The sequence below is a fragment of the Hemiscyllium ocellatum genome, chromosome 33, assembly GCF_020745735.1.
Source record: "Hemiscyllium ocellatum isolate sHemOce1 chromosome 33, sHemOce1.pat.X.cur, whole genome shotgun sequence".
Classification (NCBI taxonomy): Eukaryota; Metazoa; Chordata; class Chondrichthyes; order Orectolobiformes; family Hemiscylliidae; genus Hemiscyllium; species Hemiscyllium ocellatum.
In genome coordinates this window covers 3,980,792-4,008,307 of record NC_083433.1, presented here as the reverse complement: position 1 = coordinate 4,008,307, position 27,516 = coordinate 3,980,792, and the positions used below count along the sequence as shown (strand labels likewise).

The 27,516-nt window shown below is 48.7% G+C and overlaps 1 protein-coding gene across 2 annotated transcripts; it reads left to right on the top strand.

The window, feature by feature from the left end:
* The first annotated feature begins 312 nt into the window (after positions 1 to 312).
* sox10 (SRY-box transcription factor 10) lies at positions 313 to 26,097 on the top strand. 2 transcript variants are annotated; one of them, XM_060849539.1, is made up of 4 exons: positions 313 to 465; positions 681 to 1,080; positions 16,719 to 16,975; positions 19,082 to 26,097. In XM_060849539.1, the coding sequence occupies exons 2-4, from the start codon at positions 695 to 697 to the stop codon at positions 19,789 to 19,791; spliced, it is 1,353 nt and encodes a 450-aa protein (XP_060705522.1). In that variant the 5' UTR covers positions 313 to 465; positions 681 to 694; the 3' UTR covers positions 19,792 to 26,097. The 2 variants fall into 2 exon arrangements, with proteins under 2 accessions (XP_060705522.1, XP_060705523.1); XM_060849540.1 differs by lacking the exon at positions 313 to 465 and having other exon boundaries at positions 640 to 1,080.
* The last annotated feature ends 1,419 nt before the right edge of the window (positions 26,098 to 27,516 follow it).

The window sequence follows — 27,516 nt, the reverse complement described above, 5'->3', positions numbered from 1 at the left end:
AATACAGAGGGCCCCGCCTGATTGGGGTTTAACCCCTAGTCCCCGCCCACCCATGCAGAGCTGTCCAATCGCTGCAGAGCTCCATGGTTTGAGGGGGGGGGTGGTGGGTACCTAAGGAAGGCAGAGTAACCAATGGAGGCTGGGCATGGTATTTAAAACAGAACGGCCGAGCTCTGTCAAGTTTCTTTTGACAAAAAGTTCGCCTGTGGTTGGAGTAGTGCAGCTTCTGTTGTTGAATAGCCTCAGGAGGGAGGGGGTGGGGGAATAGGGGGGAGGAAAAGGTGCATCCCAGGAGTGACAGGAATAACTCATTCCAGCGGATATGTTCCACTGTTTGCTTTTTTAATTAAATCTTTTCAACACCAGGAGAGAGTGAACAAACTAACGTTATAATTCTGGAAGGAGCGGCAGAAAATTAATTGGAATTTCTCAGGCGCTGAAGAGCTGACATTGACTAATTTTAAGGTGCAAAACTAGTTTGACAACTTCCAAAAAACTTTCTCTCTCTCTCTCCCTCTGCGCGTTTGTGTCTGTGAGAGAGAGAGAGAGAGGGGAAGGGGTTTGTGTTGTGGGCAGTACATTTCTTGCAAAGATGGCTCTAGAATTTTTTTTGGAGGGGGGGGGGGGGTCTTGTTGCTAATCGTTAGCGAGCTGTAATCGGGTTTATTTTTCTCCTGAAGCCTTGGAAGGGACCATGACGGATGATCGGAGTGTGTCAGACGTGGCCAGTTCAGGAGGCTCCGAGAGTGAGTCGGTCGTTTCCCCGGGTTCCTCTCTGGCCCCTGATGGGGACGAGAAGTTTCAGGCTGGTCCCGAGGAAGGCAGTGGTAAGCGGGACAGCGAGGAGGACAAATTTCCCCTGTGTATCCGAGAGGCGGTGAGCCAAGTGCTGGAAGGTTATGACTGGACCCTAGTACCCATGCCGGTCCGAGTCAATGGCTCCTCCAAGAATAAGCCTCATGTGAAGAGACCCATGAACGCCTTCATGGTCTGGGCGCAGGCAGCACGGAGGAAACTAGCAGACCAGTATCCACATCTCCACAATGCGGAGCTTAGCAAAACCCTGGGCAAACTCTGGAGGTGAGTTCAACAGAGACACAAACAATCAACTCAAAAGAGCTGAGCAAACCAGAAATTGCTGGGGGAAGGCTCAGCAGGTCAGGCAGGATCTGTGCTCCAAGAAACCAGGTAATGTTTCAGGTCCCAGGGAGACTGGGGCTGCTGGCAGTCAGAAATAAACGCAGAACTCACTGGAGAAACTCAGCAGGTCTGGCAGCATCTGCAGAGAGAGAGAGAGAGAGGGGGGACAGAGTTAGCGTTTCAAGTCTGGTATGTCCCTCCTTCAGAACCGAGCTTTCCTGAATTGTTCAAAAGATTCGTTCTGGACTCGAAACTTTAGCTTTGTGTTTTTTCTCTTTACTGATGCTGCCAAATCTGTTGAGTTTCTCCATCAACCTCAACTTTTGTTTCTAGAGGTGCGATCTTGAGGGTTGAAAGTTCCCCCAAATTGTTAAAGCCTTGTAGCATTTCACCCGCCAACACCCTCCGCCCACTGTGGGGTTGCTGGACACCAGGCGGGAACTGTTCCTGCATAGTTTACCTAGCACGCAGTTTTTTAATTTTTGTTTGTTGTAAGGTGAACTCTACAGAGAAACTAAACGCCTTTCTCTGACTCTTTAATCCTGGGTTGGGGAGGGGCTGTGTTTTCATTGGTTTTGGGGGTGGTGGGGGTAAGAGTTTGTGGGAAGTGGAAACCACTTATTGAGATTGATCTATTTCAAATAGTAATTGAATTCAGCCCAATTTTTGATTTGGAGAGATGAATACCTGTCATTTTCCATTAAATATACCGAAGAAAGGAGTTTCCTGGGTTGATGTCAGTTTTCTAGAGTGTTATTTATTTACTAGTTTCACTGCTTCCAGCTGGTGTGTCATTAACATAATTACTTTTCAATGAAAAGTTGAATTATACAAAGCAAAGTGAATTTCAATCATTTAATTTGTAAATATCACTGCCTTTGTTTAGTCTTTTGAGAAAGTATTCGGAATGTTTGCAGACTTTTGACTTGTTCCCAATTGGAAGAAATTCCAAATTCAAATAGGCTGGTGAATTGGGTTGGGATGGATTTGCAGGAAGAAACCTTTCTCCTTGTCCATCTTCAGTTTGTGCGCACTCTGACTGCAAGGAATACTCATGAACCCTGCCCTAACGTTAAGTGAGGGACAACTGAACGATAGAAGAGATAGTGAGGAAGGAAATGGTCAAAGGCTCAGATTCATTGAACAGGGAGAGACGGAGAGTGAACAGATGGAAGGCATCCAGTGAAGAGAAGGGATAGAGTGAGTGTGAGAGATGAACTGAGGGAGGGAAATGAATTCTGAGAAATGGAGAGGGGAAACTGGGCAAAGAGTGAGAAGTTTAAGAGGGAGAGAATGGGCAATAAGTGAAGGATAGAATGGGGCAGAAATGGAATGGATGGTCTGTCGGGTGACGGTGAAGAAAAAATTGGAGAGGGGCATGGGGCTGAGAAGTGGCCTGACATTGAGGGAAGGAAGTGTAGACAGGATGAGCTAAAGAGGAAAGGATAACATCGATAATCCAAGAGAAGGAAGGACATGGATGAAGATGTGGAGAGACTGGGGAAGGAGGATTGTACGGTGGGAGGGGTGTCAGAGTAAGATTGTCAATAAAGGCAAATACCAGCGAGAGAGACACGGACAAAGAGCACCATCAACCCAACTCTGATTCCCTCTTTGTCTGTGAGCTTGAGGTGGGATTGGTGGAGTCAACAGCAAATGGTCAAGTAAGAAATAACCAGATAGCAGCGTGCGCTGGATCAGGGGAGACACTCAATGGAGTTGGGGCAGGAATTAGTCTGTCTTCAATACTGGGTGGGTTGGAGTGGGTCCATGGATGGGACATTCTACTTCAGCACAAAGGAGGAGGTGGAGGCACATGGGGAGGGGAGGGTTACTGTGAGGGGCTGGGTGTCAGATTGATGCCAAGGAGTGGTCCTCCTCTGGGAAGTGGGTGTTCTGTCAGTGTGATTCAAAGAAGCTGTACAGGCGGAAGGAGGAGGAACAGGCAAATCAGGAGCCCGATAGGTCGCTCACCCCCTCGATCCCATTGCACCGAGAGAAACATCAAGTTGATTGCCACTGGAGCAATTGGGATATAGCTGGGACCCTCTGCTCAACCCCAACCCCAATCCTCCCAAACCCCCCTGTCGTCAAGGTGACCGTGGGCAGCACTCCCACCTCGGAACACAGAAATTTAAATGTACCCCAGAGATTAAAGCATGAATACACACACCTAGTGTGTTACTGAGGGAGCGGACACTGTCGGGGAGTCAGTGCTGAGGGAGCGGACACTGTCGGGGAGTCAGTGCTGAGGGAGCGGACACTGTCGGGGAGTCAGTGCTGAGGGAGCGGACACTGTCGGGGAGTCAGTGCTGAGGGAGCGGACACTGTCGGGGAGTCAGTGCTGAGGGAGCGGACACTGTCGGGGAGTCAGTGCTGAGGGAGCGGACACTGTCGGGGAGTCAGTGCTGAGGGAGCGGACACTGTCGGGGAGTCAGTGCTGAGGGAGCGGACACTGTCGGGGAGTCAGTGCTGAGGGAGCGGACACTGTCGGGGAGTCAGTGCTGAGGGAGCGGACACTGTCGGGGAGTCAGTGCTGAGGGAGCGGACACTGTCGGGGAGTCAGTGCTGAGGGAGCGGACACTGTCGGGGAGTCAGTGCTGAGGGAGCGGACACTGTCGGGGAGTCAGTGCTGAGGGAGCGGACACTGTCGGGGAGTCAGTGCTGAGGGAGCGCCACACTGTCGGGGAGTCAGTGCTGAGGGAGCGCCACACTGTCGGAGGGTCAGTGCTGAGGAGTGCTGCGCTCTCCCGGGGTCAGTGCTGAGGGATTGCCGCACTGTTGGGGGGATGGGGGGGTCAGTGCCGAGGGAGCGCCGCGCTGTCTCCCCTTCTGCGTCCCAGTCAACATTTATCCTTTATTAAGCTAACCCCTAAATCAGGTGCATTTTCTCATCAGTGTACTTTCTGTTGTGAAACCGGCTCACTACATTTTAGCCATGACTGCTCTTCAAAAACAACTCATTGACTGTGAGAATCTTTGGAATTTCCTGAGGTTATGAGGGGCGCTATTGAAATGTGTTTCCCACTCTGATTGTAATTAGAGAATAAAATCTTAAACTTCAAACTGGAAAAGCAAGTTAAGCAATAATTTGGCAATAATTTAAGGAATAATTTGTGTTCTGGCTCAATGTACACTTTATTGTTAAAGTCTATCCTTTTTCCTTTTGAGACTGACCGATCTCCCATATTTTCCCCCACTTTGACTCTACTGATTTATCTGTTTCTGTCCAGTCCCTCACCTCATCCAGGACCCTGTTGTTAGATCTGAACCCTCATCCACCCATTCACTTATCAGCCTTGAGCTTACTGACTTAACCGGGCTCCCAATCAGACAACACTCCAACGTGAAGCATCTTATCCTTGTTTACAAGTCCATCCATGGCTTCACTTCCCCCTCCCTTCCCTATCGTTAATCTGATCCATTGCTACCATCCTCCCAGATCTCTGGACGACTCCTCATCCTGAGTATGCAAGACGTGCCAACATGCACACATCCTGACATTAACCGGGACGATGCTTGATTGACTGTGCAGTCACTGGGCTAGTAATCCAGAAGAGAAAGTGAGGATTGCAGATGCTGGAGGAAAATGTGGCACTGGAAAAGCACACCAGGCCAGGCAGCACCTGAGGATCAGGAGAGTTGACATTGTGAGCATAAGCCCTTCATCAGGAATGCCCAAAACATCGACTCTCCTGCTGCCTGACCCGTTGTGCGTTTTCTAGAGCCACATCTAGTAACCCAGAAGCACCGGCCAACGATCTTGGGAACACTGCTTCAAATCCTGCCTCTGCTAACCCGTGTAAATCAAATTCAGAAAATCTGAAATTTAAAAAAAACAGTGAATGTTGTTGATTGTTGTAAAAAGCCAATTGATTCCTTACTGTCCTTTAGGAAAGGAAATCTGCCACCCTTACCCAGTCTGATGTAGAGGTGCCAGTGCTGCACTGGATGGACAAAATCAGAAATCACACAACACCAGCTTTATTTAAACCTGTTGGGCTGGAACCGGGTGTGGGATGACCTCTGAGCATACCTAGCGTGGCCTACCCGTGACCCTAGACTCTCAACAATGTGGTTGAATCTTAACTGCCCCCTGGGCAATTAGGGATGGGCAATAAATGCTGGCCTGGCCAGCAACATAAACGGCCCGTGACTGAATTTGTGTTTTTGAAACGTTCTTGTTCACTGATCTCAAAAGATCCCTGCCACCCTGGCAATGCTTTCCTGCAAACTCTACCATCAGGGAGAAGGTACAGAAGCCTGAACACACGCACCAGCCGGTTTCAAAACAGTTTCTACCCCACTGTTGTTAGAATACTGAATGGACTCTCAAACTCTTAACATTCGCCTGTACCTGTGTTTTTGTTTTTGCTGCTGTAACCATTATTTACTATCTGTGCTATTTAACTTGTGATCTGCCTGGATTGCTCACAAGACAAAGCTTTTCACTGTGCCTCGGTACACAGGACAATAATTCAATTCAAGTTAATTTGCTGATCCCCTTTTAGTGAAGGAAATCTGCTGTTCTTGCCTGGTCTGGCCAACATGTGACTCCAGACCCATCGCAATGGGGTTCACTCTCTTGAAATAGCTTCAAGACACTTGGTTGTGTCAAAATTTTAAAACGAATGAAAATATCCTTCCCCAGACCAGTTGGGTGGACTGTACACTTGTAGCACGTAGACTGCAGTGGTTTACAAAGACAACTCCAAGCCAGTTACTGACTAAGAATAAACCTTGGCCCAACCAATGACACCCACCGTTCCCAAGAATAAGCAAAAAAAGAGAAAAATTAGCTTTGTGAATTTCAGAGGACATTGGAAGTTGGGAAAGGGGGTCGGTGGGTGTTGGGGGTGGTGGTGTGTGGGGAATGGCAGGGTTGGGATGATTGGGGAGGGGCTGAAGAACAGGATGTTTGTTCGACTTCTGGCTCCGATACAAACAGCAGTTTTTTTTTACTCTAAAGAAAAGGTGTAGGGGCTGTTTGGGGTGGATTCTGAACAGCTTACCAATAAAATGTAACTGAGTCTGCAAAAATAAACTCGCGGCTATTTATAATAAAGTGAGTAACTGGCATCCGGTCGAGAGTGGAGACAGCAATCCGATCATCTGTGGTTTCTGGTGTTGCTCAGTGGCTCTGGGGCTGGTCTCATAACTCCTGTCCAGGCATGTGGATGTGAGGAAATAGGTGGGACACAGGAAAGGGTTTGGGGAAAGCAGGAGGGGCAAGAGAGGAGTTTTCAGTCTCATCAATCCAGAGTCATTCCCAAATCCTTTTCGCGCCTGGTGTTGGAGATGTGGGAATAATCTGACAAGGAGAGGTTATCAGTTGTCTGTATGGGCAATAAATCTTTAACCACAGGCAGCTTTGGCAAAGATTTTTTAATCCTCTATCAGGCAGAAGGAATCACTTGTTGTTCTGTTCCATTTGATGGTCAATTGCTGGACATTAAGCCAGATGTATAGTCATTAGTAATGACATAAATCAATAAAAACAACCTCCCAGGTCTCCGTAAAGCTCCCCAACAGTTCAGCAAGGTTGGCATAAGTTAATAATAGATTCTTGTCCATCAGTTCTCATCTTCAAATCTTCTCTGAGCTCACTGAGCTGGAATGAATCCCAGAGGAGACCCATGTCATGTCCACACCTGAATCTTCCAAGATTTTCCTGATCAATCTCCCAGTTTTGGAAACTTTACAGCCTTTCTCTCCCCACTCCACCCCCCCCCCCCCCCCCCCCCCCGGGCTCCTGACTTGTACCAACTCCCGTTCATCTATCATTGCCCCCTCCCTGTGCTCATTGACCTGCACAGGCTCCTGGTCAAACAATACCTCGATTTTTAAACTCCCGTTCTTGTTTTCAAATCCTTCCACTGCCTCCTACCTCCCTCACTCTGATCTCTTCCAGTCTCTGTGCCCTCTGAGATTTCTAGGCACTTCCAATTCTGGTCTCTTGCAAACTCACTCAAATTTCCACCTCCCCATCCCTTTCCCTCTCATGCCCATCTTTCTCCCCTCCCCCACCCACCCCTCCCAACTCCGTTGGGGACCATGGCTTGAGCTGCCATAGGCTGAACTGTGGAATTCTGTTCCCAATTTCTTCATCTCCCTTCCCCCTCCCCTGCTTCAAGATGTTCCTCAGACCTGCCTCTTTGACAGGTCTGTTGGTCATCTGGTCTCATCTCCTTCTGGGTCTTGGGTCAGCATTGTCAGACTACCATCCTATTACCCTGGGATGGTTTTCCACTATATAGCTGCGGGCTGTTGGTGTGGCAGATTATTTGGACTTGGCCAAGTGAGTATCACAGATGGTCCACTTTTGCTGCTGTCTCCCATTCTGTGGGACTCCCTCAGCTGGCGGGATTCATGGGATCAGTGCACGCTTTTGTATGGGGTGGGGGTGAGGACTGCAGCAAGCTGCATGATGAGGGTTGGCTCCAGGTTTTCCTCCATCTCCATCGCTCGATAGAGGCGTGCAGTTACAAACAGCCTTGTTCTTCTAGCTCCCTGAGAGCAGTGAGCTGGAGTACAGGTTACACAACAATACATTCCACCAGCCTTGCTTCACTTTGGGTGCTTCAGCAGCACTGTGATTTTTGGATTACAGTCAGCTGTTTGAGTTTTTGGGACATGAAGTCGCTAACAAAGCTGGCATTTACTACCTTTTGAAAAGGTGTGGAACTGTTGCAGTCTGTTTGGGAAGGAGCTCCTGGAACATAGCTGAATGGTCAGTTTGCATTCATTCTTAGTGCTTTCTGTAGATGTTTAACAAAACTGAATCATTCTTTTAGAAGCTAGTTAAGAGTCAGATAGATGTGAGATTGGAGTCCTATAAACCTCCGTCCTGCTGAAAGAAAAGCAGGTTTCCCTCTCTAAAAGAAGTCAGTGAATCAGAGGCATTTTTCTAACCATCTACTAAAGGGAGGATGTTGTGAAACTGAAAGGGTTCAGAAAAGATTTACAAGGATGTTGCCAGGGTTGGAGGATTTGAGCTATAGGGAGAGGCTGAACAGGCTGGGGCTGTTTTCCCTGGAGTGTCAGAGGCTGAGGGGTGACCTTATAGAGGTTTATAAAATCGAGGGGCATGGATAGGGTAAATAGACAAGACACCTTCCCAGGATAGGGGAGTCCTAAACAAAAGGGTGTAGGTTTAAAGTGAGAGGGAAAGATTTAAAAGGGACCTAAGGAGCAATTTTCTCAGCGGGTGGTGTGTGTATGGAATGAGCTGCCAGAGGAAGTGGTGGAGGCTGGTACAATTACAGCATTTAAAAGGTGTCTGGGTGGGTATATGAATAGGAAGGGTTTGGAGGGATATGGGCCAAGTGCTGGCAAATGGGATTAGGTTAATTTAGGATATCTGGTCGGAATAGACAGTTTCAACTGCTGTAGCTCTCTGACTCTCTCACCTTTAGAGTTACTTTTAGCAAAACTAGACTATTTTGCAAATTTTAAAACTGAATCCAGATTTACAAAAGAAGACAGAAATGGCTGCAGAAACTCAGCAGGTCTGGTAGCATCTGCAAGGAGAGAAAGCAGAGTTAATGTTTCCAGATTCAGAGTGCCTTGATGGGACTTGAACTTTTATTCCCTACCTCTCGGGTAACGCTGTCACTGCATAATTGTCCGTGAGTTTGCACAAGACATGAACTCTGAGCAGGCAGCAATGGGTTAATGCTCACTGTATATGTTTTAGTTATTTGGATTTGTGAAAAGTTTGCTACAGTGTGGTACAGATTAATTTACAGAGAAACAAAGTGTAGGAGTGAGGGGATGAGAATTCCCGGCCGACTCTGGCTTCAGTTCAGGGTCAGCGATGTGACATTCTGCCCCTCCCTCACTCCTCTGTAAAAACCCAACTTTCAAATAAAATCTATTTTTCTCCCCCCTCACCTCCCAACCACCCACCCCCCCCCCTCCTGTGATTGTTGCCAGAGAAATGACCATATCGATCACACACAGTCCCAACCCCACTGAGTCCATGCTAACTGAAATAAGATAACTTCACACTGACAGAGCTCTCAATCCACACTGGCAGCCTCAAGGGGCAACTAGGGATAGACAATAAATGCTGGCCCAGCTAACGATGGCTGTGTCCTGCAAGTGAATCTTTAACTGAGCTAGACTCCTCTCGGTCAATGTTAAGCAGTGAGGGTTCACATGAAAAAGGTAGAGGGAGAGATGATGGACAGAATGAGAGAATAGGATGAAATCCCCACGCTGCACTCACTAGTGGAAGCAAACTGAAAGACAATGTCTTGAGGTATGTTTGGTGACTCTAACTTCGATCCTTCTATCTGTCTAAGTGTTTTTGACAATCCGGATATATCCTGCTCACATCACACCTGAAGGCAGCATGTAACATTGGTTTTGGAAACTTTTCAAAAGTTTTTAAAAACTATTCCTGTCATTCCAATTTGAAGACACCATCCCCTGCCTTGGCTAATGTTCACATCACAATTTTACAACAAGTGCTGTTCCCAGAGCAGGTACAGCACAGGGTGAGATACAAAGCTCTCTCTACTCTTTTTAAACTGAAAGTAAAGCTCCCTGGATACTGTTCCCATCAAGCCCTCTCACGGGATTAGAGTTGAGAGTGTAGTGCATCCGAGGAGCAGGAGAATTGACGTTTCGGGCAATAAGACCCATTCCTGATGAAGTGCTGATGCCCAAAACATAATTCTCCTGCTCCTTGGAAGCTGCCTGACCTGCTGTGCTTTTCCAGCACCACACTCGATTCTGGCCTCCAGCATCTGCAGCCCTCACACTCTCTCCTAGTACACGGTTAGATACAGTTAAAGTTCCTTCTACATTGTCCCCATCAAACACTCCCAGGACAGGGACATCACGGAATTAGATACAGCATAAAGCTTCCTCTACTCTTTTAAATTGAATGTAAAGCGCACTCAGTACTGTCAATAAGGTACAGAAACAGTTAGGCCATTCAGCCCATGCAGTCTGCTCCACCATTCGATCGTGGCTGATGTGTTTCTCAATCCCATTCTTCTACCTTCTCCCTGTAACCTTTGAACCCCTCACTAATCAAGAACCTATCTCTCTCTGTCTTAATGACCTGGCGTCCACAGCCCCCTGCAGCAATGAGTTCCACAGGTTCCCAACCCTCTGGCTGAAGAAATTCCTCAGCATCTCCGTTCCAAAAGATCATCCTTTCACTCTGAGCCTGTGTCCTCATGTCCCAGTCTCTCCTCCTAGTGGGAACATCTTCTCCATGTCCACTGTACCCAAGCCGCTTTGTATTCTGTAAGTTTCAATCAGTTCCCCCCACCTCATCCTTCTAAACTTCATTGAGTACAGACCCAGAGCCCTTCATCCCTGGATCATTCTTGTAAACCTCCAACACCAGCACATCCTTCGTTCGACACGGGGCCCAAAACTGCTCTCAATATTTCAAATGTGGTCAGACCAGAGCCTCCGCAGTCTAACTCAGCTCTGGTATTGCATTTGCCTTCTAGCTGTCAGTTGGTCTTGCACGTTAACTGTAAGAGAATCCTGAACTGGGACTCCCAAGTTCCTTTGCGTTTCTGAATTTCGAAGCTTTATGCCTCTATCCTTCCTGCCAAAGTGCATAACCTCACACTCTCACATTATATTCCATCTGCCACTTCTTGGGGTAACACTCCTGTACAGTATTATACTGCAAATTCAAATTATTTGAAATGCATGTTGATGAACTGAGTGTCTCTGAAATAACCATATGCCACAAGTCCCCACCTCGAGACAAAACACCCAATGCACTACTGAGGGAGCGCCGCGCAGTCGGAGGGCCAGCGCTGAGGGAGCGCCGCGCAGTCGGAGGGCCAGCGCTGAGGGAGGGCCAGCGCTGAGGGAGCGCCGCGCAGTCGGAGGGCCAGCGCTGAGGGAGCGCTGCACTGCAGGTTTGTTGCTGGTGGGGTCAAAGTGAGGATAAAGCATTTGTGGGAGAGGAGAGATTTCAGTGAGGGCAGAAATGTGGGAAATGAGTTGGACTTGGCTGAAGCCCACTTCTCAAAGCATCCCCACTACCGAAGTTAAACCAACTGGTTTGTGATTGTTTGGCTTGTCCTCGCTACAACAAATTGTGATTTCCAGTCTTCTGGTGCCTCACTGAATCTAAACCAGCCACCTGGAGTCAGAGAGATGTACAACACGGAAACAGACCCTTCGGTCCAACTCATCCATGCCATGCAGATATCCCAACCTAATCTAGTCCCATTTGCCAGCACTTGGCCCATGTCCCTCCAAACCCTTCCTATTCATATACCTATCCAGATGTTCTTTAAATGTTCACCCAGGGAAAAGACCTTATCGATTTACCCTATCCATTTCCTTCATGGTTGTATAAACCTCTACAAAGTCATCCTTCAGCCTTTGACACGCTGAGGAAAACCGCCCCAGCCTGTTCAGCCTCTCCTTGTAGCTCAAACCCTCCAAGCCTGGCAACATCCTTGCAAATATTTTCTGAACCCTTTCAAGTTTCACAACATCCTTTTGATAGAAGGGAGACTAGAATTGAATGCAATATTCCAAAAGTGGCCTAACCACCATCCTGTACAGGGGCACCATGACCTCCCAATGTCTGTACTCAATGCTCTGACCTATAAATGTTGCCTTCACTATCCTGTCTACTTGTGACTCCACTTTCAAGGAACAATAAACTTACATTCCAAGGTCTCTTTAGTCTCTGTCTTAAACAATGATCCCTAGTTCAAATCCTTCAGTGGGAGGAAACATCTCCATGTTTACCTGGTGAGGACCCCTCGGATCCTAGATGTTCAAATCAAGTCACTTGCATTTTTCATGCAGGCCTACCTGTCCACCCTTTCCTCAGAAGATAAGCCCTTCAGCCCAGGTATCAGTCCAGTAACTGTGTCTGAACTGTTTCCATTGTGTTTTGATCATTCCTTAATTCAGGTGATCAATTGCATACATAATACTCCAAATGTGCATCCTGGTCAATTGTATAACATTGTCAGTCAGAAACTTGCCACTTGGCCCATTGTGCCATTTGGTGCTTTGGGAGACCCACACCTCTTTCCCCCCACCCACCCCCCTCCCCATTTGCCTCTGAAATGCAGGAATACAACACTGCAGAAGGAAACCATTTCACCCATCATGTCTGTGTTGGCCCTACCCATGAACCTGTGGAATATTTCATCCTTCCAACATCGCCTTCCTGAACAAATGTTCAAACAAGTTTGAATTCGATTTCAGATAGATACGAATGTGACGGGCCAAATGGCCTCCTTCAGCTCTTTGTTAATCTGAGGGTTATCCAGTTGCCTTTGAGAGTTCTGACCCAGGGAGCGATGATGAGCTGTAGCTCGGAGTCTGAGAGTCAGCTGAGCAATCTCTGAAGAGTCACAATCTGAGATGGGTTTTTGCTGTCAGTAAACCTCAATGAAACTCTGAGTCGGTTTCAGGGCCGAGAGGAGGCAGGCAGGAGCTGGAGAGATGTCCAGGCTTCCACCCATCAATGTGAGACCGCCGTGGATTCCACTTCACTCTTTATTACTTCACAGCTAAACCATTTTCACCGTAGACAGGGGAAAGAGGAACCAGGGGTTAACCAGAGCAAGTGGTTAGTGACAGTCAGGATTGTACCATCAGAGACCCGAAGGAGATCATTGTGCCTACATTTGTGTTTTCAAACAGCGTTGTGCATTATTTTATCTTTTTGATCATTCGCATGCAGCATACATGATGCTCAAAGATCTGTCCAACTCTCTTAAAATTTCCTTTCATTCTATTTGTTAGATACAGGAGCAGAATTAATCGATTCAGCCCATTGAGACTACTCTGTCCCTCAGTCATGACTGATAGGTTTCTCATTCCCATTCTGCTGCCTTCTCCCAGTAACCCTTGTTCCCCTTACTAATCAAGATCCGGTCTATCTCGGTCTTAAACACATTTGAAGCGTTCCAGCTCTCCAAGTGACAAACGTTCCCTTGTCTTCCATCGAGAGCTTCTGTGAAATGATGTTGACTCGATGGCTCCCTCACTGAAGACATTAGTGTCTCTGTCTCTCTTCTGTCATCGCTGAAACTGAGTTCACCTCTCGCCTTCCTCCATTCTGAAGAAAAGAAGTTTTCCAAGTCCTCCTCAACAAAGACCCCTCTTCCTCTGGGTCCCCTTCCTCTGTAACCATTCCACCATCCTTAGAGTTTCTCTCCTGTGTGAAATCCAGCTGAGGACCAACAAGAGATTCAGAAAGTGCCAAAAAAGTTGCTGAAATAAAACAAGATTGTGATGCTGTTAACGGGTCAGGACAGGGCTTGCATCTCGATAGTATCTTGCACAACCTCAAGACATCCCGAAGAGTTTCATAGCCAATGGGGTGTTTTCAAAGCCATGGTTACAATATTGAATGTTCTTCCAGCTCAGAGTTTCTCTGTTCCCTCCCATCTCCTTGCGATAGCAGAACGTTCAGCTGCCTCCACCCAGGACTTTCTCTCCAATCTGCAGCTCCTTACGTACTCTTTGTGTACTTTCAAAGTGCTCCTCCAAAACATTTCCATCATTCAGTCATTGCCATGAGGCAGTAGCCCCCGCCGCCCTATAGCTTACAGTCCCATGGCCTGGCCCTTTGCCAACTTTACCATGTTAGTCCTCAGACACACCAATTGTTGTTAATCTGACTCTGTTACTTCAGGAAAACTTTGAAATGGCAGTGTGCAGATATTTCCCTATGACAGACATTAGTTAGTGTTACATCTGCATGAGATAGAGAGGGAGTGGAGACTGAGAGAGACACCAGTCAGTGTACGGATATCTCAGCAGGTTTGGCAACATCTATGAAGAGAAATCAGAGTTAACCTTTCAGGTCCAGTAAGCTTTTCCAGCAATTTCTGTTTTTGTTTCTGATTTGCAGCATCTGCAGTTCTTTCGGTTTTTATTGTGTACTGATCCCTCCCTGAGGGGGAGACGGGAGACTGAGACACCAATCAGTGTACAGATATCTCCCTGAGAGAGACAGAGAGAGGGGACTGAGACACCAGTCAGTGTACAGGTATGTCCCTGAGGGAGAGAGGGGACTGAGAGATACCAATCTTCGGCTCAATTCAAAGCTTGTTTTCTGATTGGTTTAAGTATGTATGAAGTACTTTATAGCCTGTCAGGGACTATTTGAAGTGTGTGTAATATAGGATAAGCAGCTGCCTATTAGTTGCAGTCAGCTCTCAGTGATATTGAGCAAATTGCCTGAACCAGTGAGGTTAGTCTCTTTGGAGAGTCCACACACGCAACCACCCTCCGTGTGAAAAGGTCCCTTTTAAATCTTTCCCCTATCACCTTAAACCTATGCCCTCTAGTTCTGGACTCTCTTACCCTGGAGAAAAGACCTTGGCTATTCACCCTGCCAATGCCCCTCACAATTTTATAAACTTCTATAAGGTCACCCCTTAGCCTCCTACACACCAGGGAAAGAAAAACTCCCAGCCTCCCCTCATAACTAAAACTTTCCAGTCTCGGTAAAATCCTTGTAAATCTTTTTGTACCCTTTTCCAGTTTAATGCCATCCCTCCTATAGCAGGGTGACCAGAATTGTATACAGTTCTTCAAATGTAGCGTACCAATGCCCTGTACAGCCATAATATGACATCCCATCTCCTGTATTCAATACTCTGACCAATGGAGGTAAATGTGCCAAATACCTCCTTCACCATCCTGTCTACCTGTGACACCATTCATCTGTCTAAGGAGCGAGCAGCTGTGTGGTCTGATAAGACTGTGGTGATATTACCTTACCCTATTCCCCCCCACTGCCCTGTGCAATGACTTGCAGGAAGTGATGTTTATTTCCCTTTTGAAAGTTCCTGGTGAACCAGCCTTTTGGACAGTGTGTTCCAGACCCCAGCTCTCCACCCACTCCCCCAGTCACTCTGCTGCTTTGCAAATCCCTTCAATTATTCACCTTCCTGCCACAGGAGACCCTTTCTGTTTACAGAGGAACCTCGATTATCCAAGCAACATGGGCAGGGAGTTCGGATAATCGAATGTTCGGATAATCGAATGTTCGGATAATCGAATGTTCGGATAATCGAATGTTCGGATAACACAGTTTAGCCAAGCATTGGGATTTTGAGATCACGTCCTCTTAATCCTAAATTCAGGTAAATGAATGCTGGATAATTGAGGTTCCTCTGTATTTACTGCCATTAGAGCATCTGTTATTTTCACAACCTCCCAACAATAAACACCAAGTGCTGGAGAAACTCAGCAGATCTGTGGAGAAAGTGTCCAATATGTCACTACTTCAAATATTTTAACCTTCTCTAATCCAAGTAGAACATAGTCATATAGCACAGAAACAGACCCTTCGGCCCAACCAGTCCATGCCGAACATAACCCCAAACTAAACTAGTCCCACCTGGCTGCTCCTGGCCCATATCCCTCCATTTCCTACCCATGTACTTATCCAAATGTCTTTTAAACACTAACTGTACCCACACCCACCACTTCCTCAGGAAGTTCATTCCACATGTGAGCCACCCTTATTTATTTTTCCAGTTGCCCCTTATGTCTTTTTTTCAAAGCTCTGTCCTCTCACCATTAAAAATGAGCCCCCATCCTGGGGAAAGGACACCTACATTAACCCCTCATGATGTTATAAACCTCTATAAGGCCACCTCTCAACCCCTCTACGCTCCAGTGAAAGAAGTCCCAGCATATCCAGCCTTTCTTTATAACTCGAACCTTTCATCTCCGGCAACATCCTGGTAAATCTCTTCTGAATCCTCCAGAAGAACATGCTGCTGCCAGTGGATGCTCTGACGCTGAGGAGCAATGGAAGAGTCTAGAGTGATTTTCAAAAGGGAATTGGTCAGAGGAAATGTGCAGGGGTCCGAGTTTAAGGCTCTAGGATAGGCCATTGTGGACTGATGTGAGGAGCGATGTCTTCACTCAGACACTGGGAGCTCTGAGATTCTCTGTCACAGAAAGCAGTTCATAGAGTCTCCGCAGTGTGGAAGAAGGCCAATTGGCCCATTGAGTTCACACCAACCCTCTGAAGAGCATTCCACCCAGACACACTCCCCTATCATGTAACCCACATTTCCCCATGGGTAACCCACCTAGCCTGCACACCATGGGGCAATTTCCCATGGCCAGTCTACCCCAACCTTCGCATCTTTGGGCTGTGGGAGGAAACCCACGCAGACACGGAGAATGTGCCAACTCCACACAGACACTCGCCCAAGGGTGGGATCGAACCCGGGTCCCCGATACTGTGAGGCAGCGGTACTAACCACTGAGCCGCCATGCTGCCCCAGTTAAGGCGAAAACACTGAATGTTTTTAAGAAGGAGTTAGATATAGTTCTGAGGGTTAAAGAGACCAAATAGTATGGGAGAGAACATGGTACAGGAGACTGAGTTGAATGATGAGCCACAATCATATTGAATGGGACAGCAGGCTCAAAGGGCTGAATGGCCTTCTCCTTTATTTATAGAAGTGTGGGTGAATTGAAAGTCTTTCAAAGATCCAGAAAGCTTAATGGACTGAGTGGCCTGCGTGTGCTCTGTGCGGAGTGTGGGTGGATGGGGACAGGGATTAAAAGGTATTACCGTCTAGTCTCTGTTGCAGGTTACTGAACGAGAATGACAAGAGGCCGTTTGTGGAGGAGGCTGAGAGACTGCGATCACAGCACAAGAAGGACCACCCCGACTACAAATACCAGCCACGGCGGCGCAAGAACATGAAGCCGGGTCAGGCTGAGGCTGACAGTCACCCAGACGATGGCCACCTCTCTGCTGGACAGCCCCACTACAAAGCTGTACCTCAGGACCGTGGGCGTGGGCCGGGGGCTTCCCCACTCTCGGAGGGGCATGGCGAGCACACAGGTGAGATGTTGTGGGGTTTAAACCCGACTCGACATCCCCTGCCCCCCCCCAACCTCATCCCAATTCAGCACCAGGGCCATACTCTCTCCTTTCACTCCCAACTCCTCAGACATTCATAACCAAGCCATGTTTCCCTATTCCATGGGATTTGAGGGGGCTGGGTTTCCTGAGGGTATGGAGCAGTGGGAGAGTGAAGGTCATCCTTTTGCCCCTGAACCAGTAACGAGGCCGGCTCTGTCATCCAACTCCAACACCTTCACAGAGTCAGAGAATCACCCAGCTCAGAAACAGATCCCTCAGTCCAAACAGTCTATGCTGATCATAATCCCAAAGTAGATTAATCCCATCTGTCCATATCCCTCCAAACCCTTTCCTGTTCAGGTCCTTATTAAAATGTTGTAACTGTACTCACATCCATCACCTTCTCAAGCAGTTCACTCCACACACAAACCACACTGTGTGCAAAAAAAATGCCCCTTATGGCTTATTAAAATCTTTCTCTTCTGGCTTCAAAAATATGCCCCAAGCCTTGAAATCCCCCACCCTAGGAAAAAGACACCTGCCATTTATTTTATCTAAGCCCCTCGTGAATTTATAGACCCTATAAGGTCACCTCTCAACCTCCTACACTCTGGTGAAAAAGGTCCCAGCCTTTCCTTATAATTCAAACCCTCCATTCCTGGCAACATTATTGTAAATCTTTTCTGAACCGTATCCATCTTAATAATGTCCTTCCTGTATCGGGGGACCAGAACTGGACACAGTGCCCTAGAAGTGCCTCACCAATGTTCCAACTCCAACACTCCAAGCTCTGTGCTGGCTGAAACATTCCTGACCCCCTCCATACTGCCATCTGACCCAGCCTTAACTGTCCTCCTCCCAGGCCTCTTGCCATCCCGGTCCTGAGGCCATTCCCCCCTCCTCCTGGGATGTAACCATCCCTGCCAGTACTAGCAGGGGCAAGATGGAAGGTGTCACTGCCTCCTTGTACCTGACCGAGTGCTGCTTCGAGCTGTTGCTCTCCCCATAGAGTGGGGCATCCTGTTAGGGGAAGGAGTTGCAGAAATGTGTCCTCGTGAAGTAATGGAGATAGATTTCCAAATCCAGCTGGCTTTTGGCTGGGAAGGGAATTTTGAGTGTCTCATATCTGTAATCTTTATTACAATCACCAAGAATCTACATCACCCCTCTCCTGTGGCTCCAATGTCCTTTGTATAAGGTGTTGGTGCAAACTGGGGCCAGTAATTACAGCTGAGACTGTGAACCCCTTCCTTGTTTGGGTATAACGTGAATCCCATCACTTATTTAAACAAGCTGTATCTGTGTTTCTGTGATTTGTACCTGAGTCCCCTAGTCCTGCAATCCAGTGAAAACACAACCTCGTGTTTCTGTCTTTTGAAAGATGTGGATAGAGTACATGTGGAGAAGATTTTTCCCCTGTTAGGAGAGACTAAAGCCCAAGGGCACAACCTCAGAGTGAAGGGACAAACCTTTAGAACTGAAATGAGAGGAATTTCTTCAGCCAGAGTGCATTGCCAGAGGGGCGTGGAGGGCAAGTCATTGAATGTACCTAAGATTGAGCTAAATAGGTTCCTGATTAGAGTCCGAGATGTACAGCACAGAAACAGACCATTCAGTCCAACTCCTACGCGCTGACCAGATATCCTAAATTAATCTAGTTCCATTTACCAGCATTTGGCCCATATCTCTCTAAACCCTTCCTGTTCCTGTACCCATCCAGATGCCGGTTAAATGTTGTAAATAGTAAATGGGTCAAAGGTTATGGGGTTGAGAAACAGATCAGCCATGATTAAATGGTGGAGCAAACTCGATGGGCCAAATGGCCTCATTCTGTTCCTATATTTTATGACCTTTCAATCTTTTAGATCCTATTGGCTGGTTTACTGTGAAATAGCCTATTCTGTGTTGAATGTACCACCTCACCACAGGCTGCTATTGAGCTGCATTTGCTGTGTATTTGCCCACCCTGTTGTGTCCCCTCCCCAGGTTCGGTTAAGGAGAGAACCCTCTGTGCCAGTGTCTGACCGTCCTTTCTTTTCTGTTTTTCTTTCTTCCCCCCCCCCACTTTTTGCATCTCGTGTTTAGGCCAGAACCACGGTCCCCCAACGCCCCCCACCACTCCCAAGACTGAGATCCAGCCGGGGAAAGCGGAGGGCAAGCGGGATGGGCACCCATTGGTGGAGAGGGGCAAGCCACACATCGACTTTGGCAACATGGACATTGGGGACCTGAGCCATGATGTCATGTCCAACATGGAGACCTTCGACGTCCATGAGTTTGACCAGTACCTGCCCCCCAACGGGCACCCGGGTCATGGTCAGAGCCTGGCAGGGGGGCCGTACGTTGGGAATTATGGGCTGGGGGGCAGCTCTGGAGGACCCACGACGTGGATTTCCAAGCAGCACAGTGGAGGTGGTGCTCCCTCCTCCTCCTCCTCGGGGGCCACCCCGTCCGAGTCGAAAGCTCAAATCAAGACAGAGCAAGTTCATCCGAGTCACTACACAGAGCTACAGCACTCATCGGCCCAGATCACCTACACCTCACTGAGCCTCCCTCACTACGGCTCTGCTTTCCCCAGCATCACCAGGTCCCAGTTCGACTACTCGGAGCACCAGCCTTCGGGATCCTACTACAGCCCCTCTGGCCAGGCGTCCGGACTCTACACTGCCTTCTCCTACATGGGCCCATCGCAGCGGCCACTCTACCCGTCTATCAGCGACCCGTCCTCCGTGCCGCCATCTCGTAGCCCCACTCACTGGGAGCAGCCCATCTACACAACACTCACTCGACCATAGGATCTCTCCGACCCTACTTTCCCCCATTCCCCCTTCCTCCAACACACACACGCACATACACCCCATTCCCATCTCCCCACCTACACCCCCCCCCCAATCCCAATTCCCATGTCCCACCCCCCCATCAAGGACCCAATGGGACTTGTTCGTTGTTTTGAAAGAGAGCAAAAGATGAAAGAAAAAGGCAAATCGATCCCCACCCATGGTTCCCCCCACATGTTGGGGTGGGAGTCAGTCGTATGGAACTTTCTCACCTTCAGATGAAAAGATGTCTCTGGCCTGGGCTGAGGGAAGACGCTGGAGCTCTAGACTATAGCCACACTCAACTACCGTGCCCTTAACGTGAGATGGAACATTACGCTGGAGTGGGTTGCTGAGAGAAGACTCTCCAGTCAATCACTCCGGTCCTTCTAGTGGAAGATCTGTGCCCCACCCCCAACCCGAGTGTGAAGTGACCATCCATTTCCATTTATTGTCGGGACTGAAGCTTCCCAGCACATTGTAAACTGTCACATCATTCATGTGGGCCTTCGACTGAGATCTACTCTTTCAGAAGTTGTTCTGAAGAAACAGAATTATAAACGACTGTAAATTCAAACGAGCTGGATTCTAGTCTCAAAGTAACGTGAACCTGTGACCGCCAGTGCCCTCTTTATGTCAAAACTGTTAAAAACGGCTTTGCTTCAGTCGCCAGTAACATTTCCTTTTTGTTTAACTTGCTTAGGCCTCGTAGGCTGTGGTTAGCTTTATCTTCACAATAAAATGTGGAGGGGGGGTGAGCTGGGGAGTGGATAGAGGTGGAAGCAGACCTGAAAAGACAGAAAAGCTTGCATTTCTGTAGCAGCCTTTCACAGGCACCTCAGAGCCCTTCACAGCCAGCTCAGTCCTTTTCTTTAAGTGTCACCACTCCTATAAATGCAGGAAGCATGGCAGTCGTTTTGTGTACAGCAAAATCCCGAGGAGCAGCCACTGAGCCAGGTGGTCTGTTTTCTCTCCCATAATCATTATTTGAAGGATAAATATTGGTCACAGGAGCACTGGGGGGAAAGATTTCCCTCCCTGTTCGTTTTGAAATAGTGGTCATTGGGAAGAGAAATATTGACAAAGTAGTGAGAAGTTTCCGGTATTTAAGAGACCTCTGTGTTTTTTGTATTTGCTCCGTGCCAACCTCCTGCTGTGCCCCAACATGGGGTTTGTTGTAGGAGTCAGAGGGGATCTGATTCCTCGGTCAATCCATCTCGCTGTATTTTTGGCAGCGATCACTCGTTAACAAAGAGACTGCTTTTAACCTTTCTAATTTATCAAAGATGTACAACAAGTCGCTTTTTACGTCCAGTAGCTTCAGCTCTGAGAGAGTTGGCACTTTCACCCTCAATGTTGGGCCCAGTTTGGGAGTTGCTAACCCTCCTGGACCGTCCTGGGAACTGCAGACTGAACTTCCCGTGTGAGCCAACCTGGCTGCCAACGAGAAACAATTACTTCAACAAAGTTTGGAGTCAGGTCATTAGTGGGCGTTCGGGGAGAGGTGGCATAACTGACTGTTGAGAAGCAGCCAATCAAAGAAATGAACACTCCATTTGCTTTCCAATTGGCTGTGAGCAAGCGGGGTGCCATGGGATTGAAAGTATGGGAGAGCCAATGGCAGGAGAGGAAAGTCTGGGCTTCTGGACGATGAGATGAAGTCTCCAGGGAAGTTTTGAGGGACTCCATTGGCCTAGTGGATTGGGCTTCAGCCTCGGGACCTCTTTCCCTCCTGGGTTAGGCCCAAAGCAGGCAGAGATGAGATCTCCAAAACTCAACACTGCTTCTGTCATCTTTCCACAACAGCAACGGTCACACTCGCTGCTTTAGGAGACTGCACACTGCAGTGAGGAGACATCCTTAAAGCACTTCTAAATCTACCCCCACCCCCCACCCCCATCACCCCTTAGATGTGTGTACACCAGCGTGGGTGTGATCTGACTGGACCACTCACCCTGAAGGCTATATTAGAGACAAATTAAAGTCACACTATGGCAGCATTTGAAGTAAAACTCACTGATTTGAAACGGTGGCTGCGAATCCATTCAGTCTTCCTGAAAATCATCCCCCTCTGCGGCTTTGACCTTACTCCATCGCACTCCCGTCACTTCTCAGCTTTAACCCCCTGTGTTCCAAGGGAACAATCCCAGCTTCACTCAGTCTGTGTAATAAGAGTCCTTTGCCCTGCAGGGGAGTGGGTGATGAATCAGCCCAGTCTAGTCACTTGTTGGTGAGCTTTGGGTGTGACGGACTGTCCTTTATTCATTCATGGGATGTAGCTGACCCTTGCAACATTTGCTCATCCTTAATTGCCCCTTGAGAAGGTGGGGGGGAGCTGCTGCCTTGAACCGCTGCAGTCCAGGTGCTGTGGGTAGACCCACAATGGCCCTAGGGAGGGAATTCCAGGATTCTGACCCAGCGACACTGAAGGAACGGTGATATATTTCCAAATCAGGATGCTGAGTGGCTTGGAGGGGAACTTGGGACAGGGGGTGGTGTTCCCATGTATCTGCAATCCTTGTCCTTCTAGATGGAAGTGGTCATGGGTTTGGAAGGTGATGTCTAATGAGCCTTGGTGAATTTCTGCCGTGCATCTTGTAGATAGCTTTGGCAAAGGGTCAGTTAGACTCAAAACGTCAGCTCTTTTCTCTCCTTACAGATGCTGCCAAACCTGCTGAGATTTTCCAGCATTTTCTCTTGTGGTTGTAGATAGGACACAATGCTGCTACTGAGTGTTGATGATGAAGGGGTGAATGTGATGCCAGTCAAATGGGCTGTTTGTCCTGGATTGTGTCAAGTTTCTTGTGTTGTTGGAGCTGCATCCAGGCAAGTGGGGAGTATTCCGTCACACGGGTAACCCGTAACTTGTAGATGGTGAACAGAGTTTGGGAGTCAGGAGGTGGGTTACTCATTGCAGGATTCCCAGTCTCTGACCTGCTGCTGGTGTCCTTTCACCTGATCGGAGTCTTCAGAATCAGAGTTATGGAATCCCTACAGTGTGGAAGCAGGCCATTTGGCCCATCAAGTCCATATTGACACTCTCTGAAGAATATCTCATCCAGACTCTCACCCATCCCTTCCATGTAACCCCTCAATTCCCATGGTTAACACACCTAGCCTGCATATCCCTGGACACTATGGGCAATTTAGTTTGGCCAATCCACCCTAACCTGCACATCTTTGGACCATACACCCCTACTGATGGAGTTCCTTCCTAATTGTGCCTTAAAATATACTCTGTATCATTAATTAGCAACTTGTGATGTAATAAATGCTGGCCCACCATTGACATAACGAGAGTGAACATTAAAATCGTGCCTATAAAGGGACACACGTGAGTGTTGACTTAGCCATTCTCTGATGTTTCAGATGAATAATTTAATCCTTCAATTTTACCTTTATTCCTTCAGAAAGTTTTTTTTATTTTGGTTAAAATATTACCCACCCTACACTTGGAACTAAAGTAGAACCAACAGAATGAAACTAGGTTAATCAGTTGTCCAACTCTACCCACAGCTGCATCAGGAAAATGTGTCCCCATTAGTTTCAGAAATGAACAGATAGGGAAATGGTGTTCCTTTAAAAAGGACCACAGTGGCCTCCTGTTGGAGGGCCAGGTACATAAACCATTGCAACTTCTTTATTAATAATCTGCTTGATGCTAAGCTCCCTCAAGGGCACAATGATCAAATCAGTGATGCTATGGAAATGTGTAACAATAGCAGAGTTTCTGGTAGTCTATTTATTTTATAGTATTAAAAAGTGCCATTGCTGTTTTGTGAATATTTTATTTAATAATCCTATTTTATAATGATTAGATTGTCCTCAACTATCCACTGTTTAGAATGTGCTGTGAGATGCGGTCTGCTGTAATTTGCTGAGTATTTTCTGAATTCTGTAGAAGCCTGTCTTCAGAAACCTTGTGAGGATTGGGAATAATTGAAATTGGAGCGGACCCATCCCAACTAGACCAGGGCTAATCCAATAACAATCTCCAGTCTGCTTCAGGTTGGTTGATCCTAAAACTGCAAGTGTTCACTCTAGAAGCTTGTTGTTCAATCTCCTTCTAGAAACAGGCAGGAGGGGCTGAACAACCTGTTCCTATGGGGTTTGTTTAAATCTTCTTCCTGCCATCCTTTGAGGGAGCACGTTCCTAGTCACAAGCTGACAATGTTTCTCCTCCGTTCTCACTGGTTCTTCATTCTCTTTGATATTTATCCAAAACACAATCTAAGATTGCTGGAAAATCTCAGTAGGCCTTGCAGCAATGTGGGACCCTGCTGAGTTTTTCCAGCAATCTTTGATCTTGTTTCTGATTTCCACCATCTGCACTTCTTTTGGTTTTTCAATATGTATGCCTCTCCTGTCACTGTAAACACACTGACCTTACTTACTCCATCGCACTCCCGTCACTTCTCAGCTTTAACCCCCTGTGTTCCAAGGGAACAATCCCAGCTTCACTCAGTCTGTGTAATAAGAGTCCTTTGCCCTGCAGGGGAGTGGGTGATGAATCACTTGTTGGTGACTTTGGGTGTGAGCAGACTGTCCTTTATACATTCATGGGATGTAGCTGTCTCTTACAACATTTGCTCATCCTTAATTGCCCCTTGAGAAGGTGGGGGGAGCTGCTGCCTTGAACCGCTGCAGTCCAGGTGCTGTGGGTAGACCCACAATGGCCCTAGGGAGGGAATTCCAGGATTCTGACCCAGTGACACTGAAGGAACAGTGATATTTCCAAGTCAGGATGGTGAGGGGCTTGGAGGGGAACTTGGGGCAGGGGGTGGTGTTCCAGTGTATCTGCTGCCCTTGTCCTTTGAGATGGAAATGGTCATGGGTTTGGAAGGTGCTGCCTGAGGATCTTTGGTGAATTTCTGCCGTGCATCTTGTAGGTGGTACACACTGCTGCTACTGAGTGTCAGTGGTGGAGGGAGGGGCTGTGGTACCAATCAAGCCGGGGGCTGCTTTGTCCTGGATGGTGTTGAGCTCCTTGAGTGTTGTTGGAGCTGCACCCAGGCAAGTGGGGAGTATTCCATTACACTTCTGACTCATGCCTTGGATGTGGTGGACAGGCTTTGGGGAGACAGGAAGTGAGTTACTGGCTGCAGGACTCCTAGCCTCTGACCTGCTATTCTAACTACTGTGTCTATACCGCTGTTCCCGTTTAGTTACTGGTTGATGATGACCCCCAGGATGTTGGGTTCCTGTGATGCTGATGCCATTACTCTCTGACTTCACTGCCTGGGCTAATTGGATAAGCTTCAGAGTAGAGTTGGTGTGTTTAGGGTGAATGTTGCAAAAATTAGTGTGTGTGTGTGTGTGTGTGTGTGTGTGTGTGTGTGTGTGTGTGATCTGAATGAGGGTGAAGTCAGCTGTTCCAGGTGAATCTCCAACACAGCAACAAACTAAGATTATATTGAAGCAGAGCCCTTGTCTGTGTGGTACTTTCTACTATTTTAGTGTTCACCCCAACACCTGCCCCTCCAAGGGAATTGACAGAGAGTTTAACATCATGTTCTTCCTGTCCTTTGCAATTACAAAGGGAACCAAATCCGCTGGTAAAGGGTTTTCCACTTTGGGCTCAGTATGGTGGGGGTAACGGTGACTGAATTCTGTGATCAGACCCAGAGGCTGATGATACTAACCTATTTCTGACCCATTGTGTGTTGGTCAGCCACAACTGAATTAATGAAAGAACATGACTGTTTTCAGTTAGTTAATTTGTTTTGGGGTTTGGGTGACAGTGGACCTGGGAAACTGGAATCTGGGAATACTATTGGTCAGCTTCTCAATACCTACTCCTCACCTCCGCCCCCTGCCCATCTCCCCCCACCCAACAAAAGCTGTAGCCCCTCAATCCGTGAGCACATTGTGAAATATTGGTAGTCCTCACAGTTTCCTGCCTTGAGCACCTGGATAAGCTGGAGAATAGACAGTGCCCTGTTGTTCCTGCAATGTTCAGTAATCACCCAGATTACTGGAGGAGACGCTGATGGCCTGTGGTAAACGGATCTTGGTTTCCTTGCGTTCGGTAGCTGCTGGGGGATGGGGCGAGTATTGGTCAAGAGCACGAGGTGTTGTCCAACTGATTCACGGTACAACTCCTGCCCAGCCCAACCTGAGCCCCTCATTGTCACTCTGTTGCTGGTAGTAAGGTGAACTGAAGGATTTATATATACCCTGTTGTGCAGGTCTGAAATTGTACGAATTTCAATGCTTCCCATTTTGTTACACCTAGTTTAGTACAATGTAACAGTGCTTTTGACAAAATAAATGTGTAAAGATGGACATGTCAGCTTACATGTTTCTTATATAAACCTCAGGTTGTTTGTGTGTGTGAGGGGGGTGCGATGAGTGTTTGTGTGTCTATGTGAGATAATGTGTGTGGGTTTATTTGTATGCGTGGAGGGTTGTGGGTGGGTGGGGGTGTATGTGTGGAGGGATGTGGGTGGGTGGGTGGGGGTGTGTGTCTGTGTGTGGAGGGATGTGGGTGGGTGGGTGGGGGTGTGTGTCTGTGTGTGGAGGGATGTGGGTGGGTGGGTGGGGGTGTGTGTCTGTGTGTGGAGGGATGTGGGTGGGTGGGGGTGTGTGTCTGTGTGTGGAGGGATGTGGGTGGGTGGGGGTGTGTGTCTGTGTGTGGAGGGATGTGGGTGGGGGTGTGTGTCTGTGTGTGGAGGGATGTGGGTGGGTGGGGGTGTGTGTCTGTGTGTGGAGGGATGTGGGTGGGTGGGGGTGTGTGTCTGTGTGTGGAGGGATGTGGGTGGGTGGGTGGGGGTGTGTGTCTGTGTGTGGAGGGACGTGGGTGGGTGTGTGTGTCTGTGTGTGGAGGGACGTGGGTGGGTGGGTGTGTCTGTGTGTGGAGGGGGTATGTGGGGGGTGTGGGGGGGGGGTGGGGGGGCGTGTGTGTGTGTGGGGCGTGTGTGTGTGTGGGGTGTGTGTGTGTGTGTGTATGTGGGGGGTGTGTGTGGGGGGGGTGTGGGTGGGTGTGTGTGGGGGGTGTGTGTGGGTGTGTGTGGGGGTGTGTGTGTGGGGGTGTGTGTGGGGGTGTGTGTGTGGGGGGTGTGGGTGTGTGTGTGGGGGGTGTGGGTGTGTGTGTGGGGGGTGTGGGTGTGTGTGTGGGGGGGGGTGTGTGGGTGTGTGTGGGGGGTGTGTGTGTGTGCGTGTGGGGGGGGTGTGGGTGTGTGTGTGTGCGTGTGGGGGGGGTGCGGGTGTGGGTGTGTGCGTGTGGGGGGGGTGCGTCTGTGGGGGGGTGCGTGTGTGGGGGGGTGTGGGGGGTGCGTGTGTGGGGGGGTGTGGGGGGTGCGTGTGGGGGGGGTGTGGGGGGGTGCGTGTGTGGGGGGGTGCGTGTGTGGGGGCGTGTGGGGGGGTGCGTGTGTGGGGGGGTGTGGGGGGGTGCGTGTGGGGCGGTGTGGGTGTGTGCGTGTGGGGGGTGTGGGTGTGTGCGTGTGGGCGTGTGTGGGTGTGTGCGTGTGCGTGTGGGGGGTGTGGGTGTGTGCGTGTGGGGGGTGTGGGTGTGTGCGTGTGGGGGGTGTGGGTGCGGGTGGGTGTGTGTGGGTGTGTGTGGGTGTGTGTGGGGGGTGTGGGTGTGTGCGTGTGGGTGTGGGTGTGTGTGGGGGGTGTGGGTGTGTGCGTGTGGGTGTGGGTGCGTGTGGGGGGTGTGGGTGCGTGTGGGGGGTGTGGGTGCGTGTGGGGGGTGTGGGTGCGTGT

Excerpts from the sequence above, each read along its gene's own strand:
- sox10 (XM_060849539.1), top strand. The coding sequence starts at position 695 with ATGACGGATGATCGGAGTGTGTCAGACGTGGCCAGTTCAGGAGGCTCC. Across the intron at positions 1,081-16,718 it reads ACCCTGGGCAAACTCTGGAG|GTTACTGAACGAGAATGACA; the intron begins GTGAGTTCAACA and ends TCTCTGTTGCAG. Across the intron at positions 16,976-19,081 it reads GGGGCATGGCGAGCACACAG|GCCAGAACCACGGTCCCCCA; the intron begins GTGAGATGTTGT and ends TCTCGTGTTTAG.